This window comes from Panthera tigris, chromosome B1, assembly GCF_018350195.1.
Source record: "Panthera tigris isolate Pti1 chromosome B1, P.tigris_Pti1_mat1.1, whole genome shotgun sequence".
In the NCBI taxonomy this organism is placed as follows: Eukaryota; Metazoa; Chordata; class Mammalia; order Carnivora; family Felidae; genus Panthera; species Panthera tigris.
Window position 1 is genome coordinate 28760568 of NC_056663.1, and position 15970 is coordinate 28776537.

Consider the following 15970-nt stretch of genomic DNA (forward strand, 5'->3'; position numbering starts at 1 on the left):
CTCTGCTATTGAAATAGGTTTCTTTTTCTTCCCATCTATGTGTATCCCCTTTGATTTGGAAGTTCTGTTGTTATACATTCAGTATTGTTCTTCACTTGCTTTGAAAAAGTCTTATTTACTATGGATATAGTTATTACATATAATTTTGTAATGTTTTAAGTTGTTTCATCTACCCCTATCTTATTATCACAGTTGAAAATACTATTTTATAAGTCTGTTTTCCATCACTTCACCCAACCTCCAGTTTCTTTGTCAGGAATGAACTAGGGATGGACAAGAAGAAAGCAAAGCTTAAATTTATCCAAATTAATTGAAAATGAAGAAAAACACACAAGCTCATCATAATGTGTACCTTTTATTCCTCATCTTTAGGTTGATGTGATTTTTTTTCTTTTTAATGAAATGAGTTTAGGGTCCTGATTCTTTAGTTTTGAGCCAGAGTAGTGGGTAGTGACTGGGAATGTGGATTCTGAATTAATTAATTAGTTAACTTAATTTTTTTTGGATTCTGAATTTAGATGTGGGTTCGAATCCCAGCTTCTCCATTTATTTGCTGTGTGACTTTGGGCAAGTTTCTTAGTCTTTTTGGTACTCAGTTAACAGCTGTAACTATTATTTAAGGTGTCATTTGTGAAGAGCTTAGTACAGAGCCTGACATTTCTTAAGTGTTTAATAAATATTAGCTAATAGCAATAATAGAATGTAAATACTAAATCGTACTCCTTTATTGATTAACCATTTCTCTGTAGAATGCTGTTCAAGTAGTGCATTTGGAGGACACTTGCAGACTTCCACAATCTTACATTGTATATTGAACCTCTTAGAAGGCAATCTGGATGCACATATGAGAGAACTTTATTTTCAGAATGCTTTTCTAAGCGTATTTGTTGACTTGAATGAAGAATCGGGAACAGAATCACTCTTTCTTTTCCAGGCCTGAAATGAATACACTTTTAAAAAAGCTATTAAACGGGGCGCCTGGGTGGTTCAGTCGGTTAAGCGGCCGACTTTGGCTCAGGTCATGATCTCGCGGTCCGTGAGTTCGAGCCCCGCATCGGGCTCTGTGCTGACAGCTCAGAGCCTGGAGCCTGTTTCGGATTCTGTGTCTCCCTCTCTCTGACCCTACCCCGTTCATGCTCTGTCTCTCTCTGTCTCAAAAATAAGTAAACGTTAAAAAAAAAAAAATTTAAAAAAAAGCTATTGAAGTCAAATATATTAAGTGGACGGTTTAATAAAAAGAGAAAATGAGAACTGTGGTTTAACAATTCTTCCTGTCACTTCTCAGTAAAAAACAAACAAACAAAAAACAACAAAAAAAACCCATATAGATGAAACAATTTTGAAATATCCTACATTCTTTAAATAGATAATCTACATTTAGGGGAGAAAATCCAATATTGTCAAGCCAAAATAAAGCATAGCTTTATTTCACATTTGTAATATTCCTTTCCTAAAATTATTACAATATTTTATTGTTGTTTTCACAATTCACATAAACACATTCACATAATTCACAAAAAATACATTTATTATTTGTTTATTGTTTAAATGTTATGCTGACACATGATATGGAGAAACTCATAAAATAACAGTCAAACCTGCATTTACCTCTTGGCAATTGAAAACATTGAAATATGATAAAGGAAAAAAAAGTTTAAAGTTTTTTTTAAACTTCATTTATTTATTTTGAGAGAGAGAGAGGGAGAGAGAATCCCAAGTATGAAGCCTGGGATCCCACAAACCGTGAGATCATGACCAGGGCGGAAATCAAGAGTTGTTTGCTTAACCAACTGAGCCACCCAGGCGCCCCAAGAAGAAAAGTTAAAAAAAAAAAATTTTTTTTAATGTTTATTTATTTTTGAGACAGAGACAGAACATGAATGGGGGAGGGTCAGAGAGAGGGAGACACAGGATCTGAAGCGGGCTCCAGGCTCTGAGCTGTCAGCACAGAGCCTGGAGTGGGGCTCAAACTCCCGGACCGTGAGATCATGACCTGAGCCAAAGTTGGACGCTTAATGGACTGAGCCACCAGGCGCCCCCAAGAAGAAAAGTTTTAAATTCAAATTTTATTCAAATTTTGGTAACTTTCCCCATAGGCAGTTCATTATATGCTATTAATGAACCCTGTTTATGCTGGAAGTATTCCATCTTTGGCCTTGTGCCTTACAAACCACTCTTGAGTACATATTTAAACCAGAGCACACATGTTCTTTTGTGAGAGTGGTTGCACATCTGTTAGCTTTGAACAAAATTGTAGGTTCTGTTAATAATACTCCTTTTGTGTTTGGTGAAAAAGATACGACACTGTCAATGGTTTTGCTTCTAAGGTTTCTTTTAAACTTCCAGTCTTTAGAAAATCTAAATAGTGGCACGGCAGATTCAATTCATTCAAAAGGCACAAAAATGGACAGAAATCTGGATGTTCCTTTTGAAGATGATGAAGATGAGTTTGAAACTATTGAAGGAGATGATGAAGGTATGCGCTGTAATATGTTTGCAGTGACTCACCTCTGATACCTACCGCTGACTCTAATTTAGGGTCCAGTTTTTAAACACTTTGGAGCCAAGGATCTTGTGGCATATAATTAATAAGGTCCTAAAAACTTGTTATTAAGTCCCTTAGTGCTTTGGTCTTTATAAAGCATAATTCTTACTTTTAACAAAAGTGTCATAATAGAAATGTTGTGTTATTTGGCGCATATGGTGATGTGATGTGATGTGATGTGTGTGTTATTTGGCGCACATTGTAATATATATATATATTATATATTATTCAAGAAATATATTTTATATTCAAGAAATTAATAGGATATCATTAATAAGAATCCTTAATTACTTATATTAAACATTATCGTTGAAGACGTAGATATAGTTTCTGTTATTCAGGAATTTATTACTTAAAGCAAGTGGCACAATGTCAGACTGCAAAACAGACTAATTTTCATACTGTGTATGCCAACTATCATAAGGAATCCATGAAATGACCTCTTGTTATTCAAGCGTTAAGTAGCAGAATTCATTATGGCAAACCATGGGGTCTTCTCGTGAAGTAGAACACTCTCTAGAGTTAGATTCATCAATGTTATAATGTAGGAAAATTAACATAAATATTGTAGGTGGAAAGTATATGAAGATGGTAAAGAAAGTGTTGTTCTGTTTGTTTTCTTGTATTAAATCAAGGCATAGTATCTTCAAATCAATTTAGTTCTCTATTTGGAATTGTTAAAGCTGAGAAGTATAATAATAAGTTTTCATTTGTTTATAGGTAAATGGTCTTGATACTTAGCTCTTGGCCACTCATGAACTGTTCAACCTGAATAGAAAATAAAAATCAGTTGAGTAAAAGTTAATGTAACTCCATTGTGCTAGGCAGTTAAAATTTTGGCCAAAGATTTGGTGGAGTGGTAACTAAAATAAGATTTAATTTTATCTCTGGATTTTATTTGTGACCATTTAATTTCTGATTACTATTAATTGAAGGTTGGTTGTATTATGACATTTGCATTGGTATATTGCTTGCCGTGGCTGGGTCTGCATGTTAGGTTTTAGAACTGTAGCAAATTCCAAAACATTGTTTTCTTATAGTGTTGGCAAAATGTGAACCACTTTGTAGTAGAACAACACAGTTCTAATCCTTGGTATTAGGTAATAATCAAAGTGTGTAACTGGAGTCATGACTAGTATTCAGAGGGCCAAATTAGTTGGATTTAAAAGACAGGAAACAGTAATCTTTGTTATTTATCACTGTATTCTTTAAAAAAAGAACATTTTTTGAGAGAGAGAGAGAGAGAGAGAGAGAGAGAGCGAGCGCACAGGGGAGGGGTAGAGAGTGAGGAAGAAACACAGAATCCAAAGCAGGCTCCAGGCTGTGTCAGCACAGAGCCTGATGCATGGCTCAAACTCAACTGTGAGATCATGACCTGAGCCAAAGTCAGACGCCTAACTGACCGAGCCACACACGCACCCCTCACCAAATTCTTTAAAAGAAGCCAATGAAATAAAAATTTTTATTCCCTATCACTTGTATTTTAACGTAAATGCCATTTTACTTTTATTTTAAGACCCTTCATTACCAGGACCTAATGAAATGCAAATTAATTTCCTCAAGAAGTACTTTGGCCATTCAAGTTTTAAACCGTGAGTATAATCTCTCCTAATTAAATTGCATATTCATAATTTTTTACACAAAGGAAAAATGGCAAATAGTCCATCCGTATAATAGTAATAGCACAACTTCACTGTAGTTTATATATTCCACACTGTATTTCCTGTGATTACAAAGTTATTTTAAAATAATATTTATATAAAATTCATATCTGCGAATTGTTTTTGTAAGAGAGGAAAATGGTTTTCTTTACCCTAGAGAATTCTGTGTAGAAATTAGTTTAAATACATCAATAAATTAATCTAACTTAACACTGACTTGTTTTTCATTAAATAAATATCTGTGTGTCTGTTTTGTACATCTTACTGTCCAAAGCATGCTCATATAATAGAAATTCATAAGACAACAGTTGGAAGAACAGTGATAATCTTACCAGTTTTAATGTATTCAAATGTATTTATGTCTAAGGGGCACATTTATAAGTATTAAAAGGAGATGAATAAAAATGAGATGAAGAACAAGTAAATTAATAAGAATGTAAAAATCTAGACTGGATTTTTCCTATTCTGGGAATTTAAAATTTAACCCATGGAGACATTTCTTTCCCTTTTTCTTTGATCTTAAATGTTTTTTTTATTAAACTATGTCCTACATACAGAAGAGTGCACATGAATGTACAGATGAATGAATTTTCACAAACTAGGCACCCTGTGTAACCAGCACTCACATAAGAAAAAATAGGTCATTATCAGCACATCAGAAGATCACCTTGCCTATTGATTTTTCCCTCAGTATTTTATTTAAAAAGTTTCAAAGATAGTGTAAAGTTGAAAGAATTTTTTTTACTATGAATACCTGTATATTCAACATTTTACTATCCTTGCTTTATCATGTATTCATCTGTCACCTCTCTATCCATTCCTTAATCTATCCAATTTTAAAAATGCATTTCAAGGTAAATTGTGGACACCATTACACATCTCCTTAAGTACTTCAGCGTATAAATCATTATAGCTATATATTTATGATTTATTTCTTTGATGTAAAATTTACATACGAGGAGATGGTCAAACCAGCCTAAGCCTTTGGTCAAATACGGAACATTAAAGTCATTCCAGAAAGTTCCCTCATTTCCCTTCTCAGGCAGTCCTTGCCCCTGGAGCATTTCTTTTATTTATTTTAAATCAATGATGATTCTATTGGATTTCTGGTATGAAACTTAGAATTTATTTTATAGTTTTGATATATGTAATGAAATTTAATGCATATACCAATTGAAACTCGTAACTGTGAAATCAGCTTGATTGGGAGCTTGATCACATGGGACTCTTTGTTTTAAAGTTCCAGGGTTTATACATTTTTTGTATTGAAACTCAAAAATGTAGAACAAATTCTGTTGGAGGTAGCGAAAAAATTAAACAGGTTTCAACTTGTCCTTGGGTTTTTTGTTAGTAAAACAAAATAGCCTTTTGCTTTTTACCCTGCAGGGTTCAGTGGAAGGTGATTCATTCTGTACTGGAAGAAAGAAGAGATAATGTTGTTGTGATGGCAACTGGTAAGCTGTACTCAAGCAATAATGTAGTCCTCTAAAATATAAAACTTAAAGGTTTTCAAGGGTGTAATCTTTCACTGTACTCTCAAAATATAAATACAAATGCAAATGATTTAAAATTCAGAAGAGAGGGATCTGAGATTAGATGCTCACATTTATGCACGAATTAGCTGTTAGGAGGATAAGAGGATAAAATGTTAGTGGTTCATCTCAGCCAACTATGTTGTAAGAAGAAATCAAAGTACCAAGTCTTTATTTTTATTTCTATCAGTGTATTATTTTTATTTCCAGGATATGGAAAGAGTTTGTGCTTCCAGTTCCCACCTGTGTATTTAGGCAAGATTGGCCTTGTCATCTCTCCTCTTATTTCTTTGATGGAAGACCAAGTGCTCCAGCTTCAGTCAGTAATGTTTTCTTTTTCTTCCATGAAGGAAACATGTAATCTATCCTGTATGTTAAAATCTAGTTCCCAGTAACACATTTCTGTGAGTGTTGCTCTATCTTTATTAGTGATACATGACCCTTTGGTGGAAGGACTTACCTTCTTTCTTGAGTTCTCTAAAATCCAAGACTACCAGATGACCCCAGTAAAAATTTGTGTAACGGCAAACTCTAAGCCAGTTTACATCCATATCTCAAAAGTCTTTTCTCTTTTGGTTACCCTTACTCTTTAGCTTGATATGAAGTGTATACATGGAAGTATAGTTTTAAGTGACAGAAACATTTTAAACCTCTTTAACTTGAGCTTACAATCTTTTTGAAAAACCTGCCTTAACAACTTGCTTTCTCATATGGCCTTCGAAGGAATTTGTTTATTAAATCAGTGAGTTATAAAAAGAATGAAGATTGCAAAGAGGATTGTTCATCATTGTTTCTTTATTCCTTAAGAATTAAGTTGATATTTGTAGTGTGTACATGACTCCAGAATATTTGTTTTTCTTCTTATAGAATGTCCAACATTCCAGCTTGTTTTCTGGGATCAGCACAGTCAAAAAATGTTCTAGAGGATATTAAATTGTGAGTAACTTATATGATTTCTGATTAGGTGGTTGTGTCTATGATATGTGAGAGAACTTTGTACACAAAAGATTTTTATTTAATTCATGGACAAAATGTTCCTGATTAAAAAATGTATTTTGTTTTTTATAGCACATTTACAGAACTGATAATTAAAAAAATTTTTAAGACTTAAAAGAAATCTATTATTTTTAGTTCTTGGACTGTGAATTTAGCATTGTAGTCTTAGAATTGTAAAATTTTGGTTTTGAAAGTAGAAGTAGGAGAGTATGTATCTAGTTTTGTCTCATTTTTACAGACGAAGTTGAGGCCCAGAGCGAGTAATTTGCCTGAAGTCACTCAACGAATTCATGGCTGAGCATGGACTGGATTCTAAATCTCTTGCCCCACCAGTCCTATCATAGCATAATTTCTAACAAGGATAAAATCTCACATACACACAAAAATATGGGGTGCCTGGGTGGCTCAGTCGGTTGGGCGTCCGACTTCGGCTCAGGTCACGATCTCACCGTCTGTGAGTTCGAGCCCCGCATCGGGCTCTGTGCTGACAGCTCAGAGCCTGGAGCCCGTTTCGGATTCTGTGTCTCCCTCTCTCTCTGCCCCTCCCTGCTCATGCTCTGTCTCTCTTTGTCTCAAAAATAAATAAAAACATTTAAAAAAAAAAATATGTGTGTGTATGTATATTAACAATGTATATATCTTATTAATATACACACGTATACACATGTATTTACTGAGTTTTGATAAATGCATACAAATGTATAACCCAAACCCCCATCAAGATATACAATGTTACTGTCACTCCAGAAAGTTCCTTCACGTCTCTTCCTATTCCATCTGTCGTTCTATCTCCATTCTAAAACGAACCACTAATTTTTTTCTACCATACTTTTGTCTGTTCTAGAACTTCATATAAATGGATTCATACAATAAAAACTTTTGTGTAAGATTTCTTTCATTCAGCAAAATGTTTTGAGAATCCTTCCTGTTGTTGCACGTATCCATAATTTTTTTGATATATCAGAATGAAACGTCATCGTATGAAAAGACCACAGTTTGTTTTTTCATTTCCTCAGCAGTAGATGCCTAAGCTGTTTGTAGTTCAGGGCTACTACTAATAAAGCTTTTGTGAACATTCCTATAAGATCTTTTTTAGAACATACGTTTTCTTTCTTTTAAACATTTTAAATTACCTTTATTGAGGTATAATTGCAATACAATAATTTTTACATACTTAAAATGTATAATTTGGTGAGTTTGACGTATAAATACCGACAAAACCATCACTGCAATCCAGATGCTGACCCTTTATCCATCATCCTCAGTGTTTACTTACACCCTTTGTAATGCATTCCTTTCACTTATTCCTACCTTGTCTACCCCACTCACCAGGTAACTACTGATCTACTTTCTGCCACTCTAGATTAGTTTATGTCTTCTAAAATTGCACATGAGCAGAACCAGTCATACAATATGTGCTCTTGTTTTGTCTGGTTTAAATCACACAGCATAATTACTTTGAGATTCATCTATGCTGTTACATGTATCAATAGTTCGTTCCTGTTTTATTGCTAACTAGATTATGTCATAAGGGTATTGTCATAATTTGTTTCATCTGTTCAACTGTTGATAGACATGGCATTGTTTCCAGTTTGGGGCTATTACAGATAAAGCTGCTCTGAACATTTGTATGCAAGTCTTTGTATGGACATATGTTTTCATTTATGTGTTTATTGGTATGTGTTCATATGTGTTGATTGGTATAAACCAAGGAGTGGAATCACGGGATCATGTCGTGAATATATATTTAACTTTTTTTTCTGATTGAGATAAATTTACATAATAGTCATCATTTTAACCATTTTATACAGTTCAGTGGCTTTTAGTACATCACAATGTTTTACAACCATCTAACCGTCTAATTTCCAGAACATTTTCATCACTCCGAAACAACCTCAGTGTCCATTACGCAGTCACTCCCCAGTGTCCCCATCTCCCTCCCCCTTCAACCCCAACACCCTTTCAAACCACTAATCTACTTTCTGTTTCTATGATTTGCCTACTCTGGACATTTCATATAAATGGACTCCTACAGTATGTGGCCTTTTGTGTCTGGCTTCTTTCACTTAGCATCAGTTGTCAGTATTTTATTTCTTTTTATGGATGAATAATATTCCATTGTACAGACATAACATGCTTTGTTTAACCATTCATTAATGGTGGACATTTAGGTTGTTTCCACTTCTGGCTGTTATGAATAATTGTACTACAAACATTTGTGTGTAAGTTTTTATATGAAGATTGTTTTCATGCTTTTGTGTATATGCCTATTAGTGGAATTGCTGGGTCATAGGTAATTCTATGTTGACTTTTTAAGAAACTGCCAGACTTTGTTGAGAGTGATTTGTACCATTTTATATTCCCACTAGCAAGGTCTGAGAGTTCTAATCCCTCCTCCTCTCTGCCATTGCTTGGTATGGCCAGTCTTGATTTTAACCATTCTAATAAGATCTCAATGTGTTTTTAATTTGCATTTCTTTAATGACTACTGAATTTGAACATCTTTTCATGTCCTTTTTGGCCATCTGTAGATCTTCTTTTAGAAAGCATCTATTCACATCTTTTGCCCATTCTTTATCGTTGTTTTTTCCCTTACTGAGTTTTGGTAATCATTTATATATTCTGAATACAAATTCTTTATTTGGTATATGCTTTGCCACCATTTCTAGTTTGTGACTTCTCTTGTCATTCTCTGAACTGTTCTTTTGAAGAGGAGCAGTTTTTCATTTTGAAGTCCAGCCTGTCAATTTGTTCTTTTATGGATTTTGCTTTTGGTGTGGAATCTAAGAAGCCTTTGCCTAACTCAGGATCATGGAGACTTTCTTTTATATTTTCTCCTAAAAGTGTTACAGTTTTAAGTTTTACATTTAGGTCTATAACCCATTTAATGTAAATTTTGTGTATCGTACCAGTTACTGATTACAACTTATTTTCTCTTAAGGATATCCAATTGGTTCCAGCTCTCTTTGTGGAAGATACTATCCTTTCTCTATTGAATTGCCTTTGTACCTTTGTCAAAAACAAAATGACTACATACATGTGGGTCTTTTGCTACAGTCTTTGTTCCATCAATCTGTTTGCCTATCTGGATTGGTGTCTTCATTACTGTAGCTTTGTAATAAGTCTTGAAATCAGGTAGTATAAGTCTTCTGATTTTGTTCTTTTATTTCAAAGTTTTTTGTCTTTTCTAGGTCCTTTGTATTTCCTTAAGTATTTCAGTATATGTGCTGCCAAAGTGAACATTCCATAAGTATTTCAAAATTACCTTTTCAACTCAAATGCCAGTGGAATTTGATTGGATTTACCTTCAATGTAGATTTGTGTTGAATTAGTTGTCTTTATAATTATCATTACTACATTACATTTAAGAAACTGAGGCACACTGAAGTTAAAATCACTTAGCTTGTAAGAAGTAGAATTGGGATTCAAACCTTGGGCAGGCTGACATCAGAACTTGTTATTTATACTGTTTTCCTATGTTAATTAGAATATTGAATTAATTTCATGAGATTAAAAGCATATCTATTTTGTTCCTAATTGTTTTGTTCCTAATTCCTAATAAAAGCACTATGCCTAGCACACAGTAGATGAAATGTTTTAAAGTCTTTTTATATAGGAAATTAAGTTTTCGTTCTATTTAACTTTATGTCTTCACTTAGTAGAATGAAAAGGAGACTCTATATATTTTAAATGCCCTAGACCTAAACTTTATTACAAACATTGTTTAGTTAGGATTCTGTCTGCCCAGAATAGAAAAAAGTCAAGCTAGCTTAAGCAAATAATGAATTTTATATTAAGGATATAGGAACGTCTCATGGGTCACACTGAACACGAATTAGCCAGCCGTTAGGAAGAGACTTTAAATTGGGTATCAAAATACAATAAGGCTTTTTTTTATCCATGGCCTCTCTGTGTCTCCTCAATTCTTCTGTCGGAGGAGATAAGCATTTTCTGCTTTTCTAGTCATAAGATAGAGAAGACTGCCCTGCAGCTCCTTTTTTTTCACAAATTACAGGTCTTGTCATTTGCAGAGACTGACTGGTTGTTCTTGATTGGAACTCCAAATTCTAGGACAGAGACCAGTTGATGTGACATTGATACAGTGCTGAACCCTGGCCCAAGAAGATCTATTTAGGCAAGAGAGCAAAATACGTAGGAGAAACTTGGGCACTATGGATTTAATCATGGGGAGGGAGTCGGTGGTAGGATAATGGGTTGTAATTCTCCAAGAAGGAGGATGGTATGTGGGTGGATTGCCAACACATAGAAGGTTTACCACAGGCTTAACTGTTTAACTCAAACACTATAGTTTTGGGGCTAAACTGCTGGAAATCAGGACCTGGCTTCTAATGTCACCTTAATGCTGAGGACTTCCTGAGTACTCTTTGCCACTGTTTATTTTGATGTGTTGAAGTAGAATCAGAGAACTAATACATGTGGATATATACACACACTTGTAATGTTCATTTAGTTTTGAGTGGTATAATGTGTTATTTAAAAATTTATCAGGTATTATGGTTTTAAGTTGTAATTCATTGGATGATTGTTTTCTTTATTGTAGTGTATTTCCTTTTCTATTTCTTTTTTTGTTTGTTTATTTTTCAGAGGCAAATATCAAATTGTGTATATAACTCCAGAATTCTGTTCAGGTAACTTGAGCCTACTCCAGCAACTTGAGGCTAATATTGGTAAGTGGTATGATAGGATCTTTTTATAAGTGCTTATTTAATGGAGTTATCCTCTAAAGTTAAATATATGAATGGATATTGGATTTCACTTCTGTTAAAGTTTATTTCAAACATTATTTCCTCCAGGAAATCTCTGACTTTGCAACTTGGTGTCTTCCCTGTCTTATTCTAAGTACCTAAAATTCCTTCTGCCATAGAAATTAGGCTCCTGTATTATAATTGCCTGTTTATAGATCTCTTTTCTTCTGCTAGACTATAAACATTTTGGGGGCAAAAATGCCCTAGTGCAGTGCCTGGCACACAGTAGGAATTTAAATGTATTATTAAATAAATGTTGATTTTTAGATTCTGTGAAATTATAATTTCCTTTTTTTCATATTCTGAATCTGAATTAAATCAACATAGTTGTTCTCCACTCTTGTTCATGAGAATCACTTTTCAAACTTGAGAACAATGTAGTATCCTCCAAACCTGAAAATTCTGATTCAACATGCCTGTGGTGGGACCCTGGCCCCTGTGGTTTTTCGTGAGTGATTCTGATTTGTAGTCAAGGTTGAAAACCACAGTAACTTTGATTATTTGCCACCAGCGAGTGTGATTTTAAAAAGTTAGATAGCAAGTCAGAGCTTATTTCCTAGAAAATGTAAATACAGAATTAGTCAACAGCTGGTGCCCTATTTTTTTTTTTTTTTTGTACTTTAAAAATTTTTGTCTGCTTTTTTTTCCTTCTTGCTGGCTAGAATAAGCTATCCAAGAATTGCAATCATAGCGTAGCTCATCGTGCAAACATTCAGCTCAACTAACCAGTCTTAGTTTTTTAATATTATTTGGTCTCACTGAATAATTATATATTAAAATAATTCTGGGTAGGTAAATTTTCAACATTGCAACATCTCATTTAATGGTTGGTTAGTAGCATATACTTCTAGGAATGCATTTAATAATTTTTGTAACAACTTAATGAAAACAAATTTGTGTCTTTTTAGTATGTATTAAATACCAACAAAAGAATGAGGGCAGAAGTTAACATTTGATTAAATACGTTATCAAAGATATTATCAGTATCGTATCCCTTATTGGCATATTTTTGCCTTTCATGGGAGACAAATTTGGTGTGTCCTCTATTCAGTTGTGTGGAACTCTTAAGGATATTTCACTTCAGATTAAGCCTAAATACCCTAGGTGTAGGAATTTTATTGTTTTCCACCAAAAGCTGGATCTGTGTTCATGGGGAGCTGCATGTGTTTTGTTCCATTTCAATATTTGCTTTGTTTCTGTGTTGGAGTTAATTAGTTATTAGCTTAAAAATTTGCTTAGATCCTTTGACAACTAGTTCTGATTCTCTATTTTTATTTTTTTGTAATGGATTAAATTATGAACACTGCAGTCATTAGAGCAGAATACTCTGCATAGGATGGATGAAAATGCTCATTTTGGTTGACTCTCAATGTTGAACAAAAGGGCATAAATTCTTTTTGAAAGATTTTTCTTTGGCTTTTGTTTGCAGGAAATTGTAAAATGCTTACAAAAGTGAATCTGCTCAGAATTCTGTTTGTACAGTAGTCTGACATTTAGCTAATCAGATTTATGCTTTTTATGTTACATTATTTAAGTAGTATGCATGTGTAACAGAAGCAGCAAACATAATGTTATATGGAGACTCCTTAAAACCAAACACACTTGTAATTGTCTTTTGACTTTAGAAATAAGGCTTGAGTGACAGATAAGCCAAAATGAAATATGTATAGGACTTGGGCAGACACTTGGACTTGCAAATTTAAAGTAAAAATCGTTGGGGCGCCTGGATGGCTCAGTCAGTCAAGTGTCTGACTCTTGGTTTTGGCTCAGGTCATGATCTCATGGGCTGTGAGTTTGAGCCCCACATCGTGCTCAGCACTGCTGGTGTGGAGCCTGCTTGGGATTCTGTCTCCCTCTCTGTGACCCTCTCCCACTCTCTCTCTCTCTCAAAAATAAATAAATAAACATTAAAAAATATAAAGTTAAAGTTAGCAAAAGCTTGGTAAAACTGATGGTAAGGGACAAAGTTCAGCTCCATGAAGAGATATTTAGTCAAACCTATAATTTTTTTTTTCAAACCTATAATTTTAAGGAAGGTTTTAAAAGAGGAGCCATCATGTTTATTTTAACCTATTTCATTTAAAATCTGGGTCATTTAGTTTCTAAAGCCCAAATTAGTGGTAACATTGAATTTTTCCCAGTTACACAGTAGCAGCCAGAGAATTTTGATACTAATCAACCTGTATTCATATTTAGTAGGTTTACTGTTTTGCTTTCTCTTTCATCTCTGTTGTTTTTTGGTAATCTCACTGAATTATAATTGTTTATTTGCTGGTCTGTCTCCTCGGGTAGAATCGTGAGCTTCTCAAGGTCACAGAGTACATTTTATTGATCTTTTCCTAGCAGAGTGTTTGGATCAGAGTGGGCATTTAATAACTGTAATAGTTTAGTGTTTTGTTTTGTTTTTTTAATTCGGCTTTTATGCCAGGCCCTGTCTTAGCATTTTAAGTGAATGATCTAATTTAATCTTCAGAGTAAGTAAAAAATGTTAAGTACTATTATTTTCTACCTTTTATTTGTGGGAAATTGACCATCGGAAACTTAAGTAACTTGTTTAAGTTAATACAAATGTTAGTGCTGGAGCCAGGTTCTGCATCCAGGTAGTCTGACTCTAGAACACATATTTGTAATTGCCCTCCTAATGGCAGAAAATGATTAATACTCAAATAAGTATCAAGTGGTGATCATCTCCACTGAAGGACAAAATTATTTTTGTCTTAAGTATTAATTTGGTAATGGAAGGCGAAAGCACTACTGTCATTACTTTGAAATATCTAAAGACATTTTAATGGATGGTTATACAATAAAGCCTGTTCTGAAATGTATTAGTACACACTGTTGATTCTGTTTCAATGTGGGTGTGTGGTGGGGGGCAGAGTGGAGGGGTTGCTAGGGAAGGAAAGAACGAATTACCTGCATGGTACATACTGAGATTTAGTTCTTACCATCTTACAATAGAAAATGTGGATGTCATCCTGTCTTCCAATATTGGCATTTCAGAGGAACTCTCTGCAGTATGATATGTGATCAGTCATGGACGATGATGTGCTTTATCTCAGTAGGAATGTGCTCTTTCTGTCTCTTTTGATAGCTAATCGATAAGATAAAATTGAAAGTATTACCAGAGAGAGAGAGAAAAAAAAGCAGCTCTTCTTTTTTAAGACAGTATCATTGCAAGTGGTTCATGAGTGATAGTTTTGAGGACAAAGTAATAGTAAGTAATTCATTTCTTTGAGGAATAATGATGAAAGCTGAAATCTAATAAATAATGTTGTTTGAATCAATGTTTCCTTCTTTTATCCATGTGCCTTTATCCATGTTTCTCCCATCCTCTGTTTCATAATGATTTTTGGTGTTACCTGATGTTGTTTATGCTTATATTTTTATATGAACCAAATACTTTGATTTGAGTTATTTATTTTCCTTTCTGTGATATGTATATATTTGAAGTAAAGGTGATAATTGATTTAGATGAATTTATTGCTTCTTTTTAAACTTTATTTTCCCCATTTTTATATTTTTCACTTTATAGGTATTACACTTATTGCTGTGGATGAGGCTCACTGTATTTCTGAATGGGGACATGATTTCAGGAATTCATTCAGGACTTTGGGCTCCCTAAAGAAAGCACTCCCCACGGTAAACTTGCCAAGTGCGGTGTCTTGAAATGACGTTCTTAACAAAGGAGAGTCCAGGATTGGGGAATTGTTATTAGGCTGAGGGCTTCTCTATGAAGGGCAAATGGATGGTGTAAGCAGAGGAAAGATTTAAAAAAATTCTGACTTTGACTTTCTTCTAAGGTTGGCATATAATTTATTGAGGTATACCACAAAGCAGAGATTGGTATACTTTTACTGAAAGAACCAGGTCATAAATATTTTAGGCTTTATGGGCCATGTATGGTCTTTGTCCATATTTTTCTTTGTTTTTTTTTTTTACAACCCTTTAAAAATGTAAAAACTGGGTCACCTGAGTGTCTCAGTAGGTTAAGTGTTTGACTTTTGCTCAGGTCATGATCTCTCAGTTCGTGAGTTCGAGCCCTGCACTGTCATTGCAGAGCCTGCTTGGAATATTCTCTCTCTCTCTCTCTCTCTCTCTCTGTCCCTCCTACCCCCTCTCTCAAAACAAATAAATAAAGTTTAAACAGATGTAAAAATTATTTTCTTGTGGGCCATAATAAGGCTATGGGCCATATTTGACCTGTAGAACATAGACACTACTTAAAAAAAATTTTTTTTTAATATGTATTCATTTTTAAAAGATAGAGAGCATGAGTGGGGGAGGGCAGAGAGTGAGGGAGCCACAGAACCTGAAGCAGGTTCCAGGCTCTGAGCTGTCAGCACAGAGCCCAATGCTGGGCTTGAACCCACGAACTGTGAGATCATGAGCTGAGCTGAAGTCAGACGCTTAACCAACTGAGTCACCCAGGTGCCCCGACAGACACTACTTGAGAACATGTTTAGGTTTCCC

At 34.3% G+C, this 15970-nt stretch overlaps 1 protein-coding gene across 6 annotated transcripts in view; it reads left to right on the forward strand.

Annotated features, from left to right (window-relative positions):
- Nucleotides 1–15970, forward strand: part of WRN (WRN RecQ like helicase) — a 149859-nt gene that overhangs the window by 63137 nt on the left and 70752 nt on the right. For all 6 annotated transcript variants that reach the window (XM_042983152.1, XM_042983154.1, XM_042983153.1 and 3 more), the window contains 7 exons: nucleotides 2347–2476; nucleotides 4062–4137; nucleotides 5593–5660; nucleotides 5949–6057; nucleotides 6606–6674; nucleotides 11340–11422; nucleotides 15033–15139. In XM_042983152.1, the coding sequence (XP_042839086.1) occupies nucleotides 2347–2476; nucleotides 4062–4137; nucleotides 5593–5660; nucleotides 5949–6057; nucleotides 6606–6674; nucleotides 11340–11422; nucleotides 15033–15139 (642 nt within the window). The remainder of the gene's footprint in view (nucleotides 1–2346; nucleotides 2477–4061; nucleotides 4138–5592; nucleotides 5661–5948; nucleotides 6058–6605; nucleotides 6675–11339; nucleotides 11423–15032; nucleotides 15140–15970) is intronic.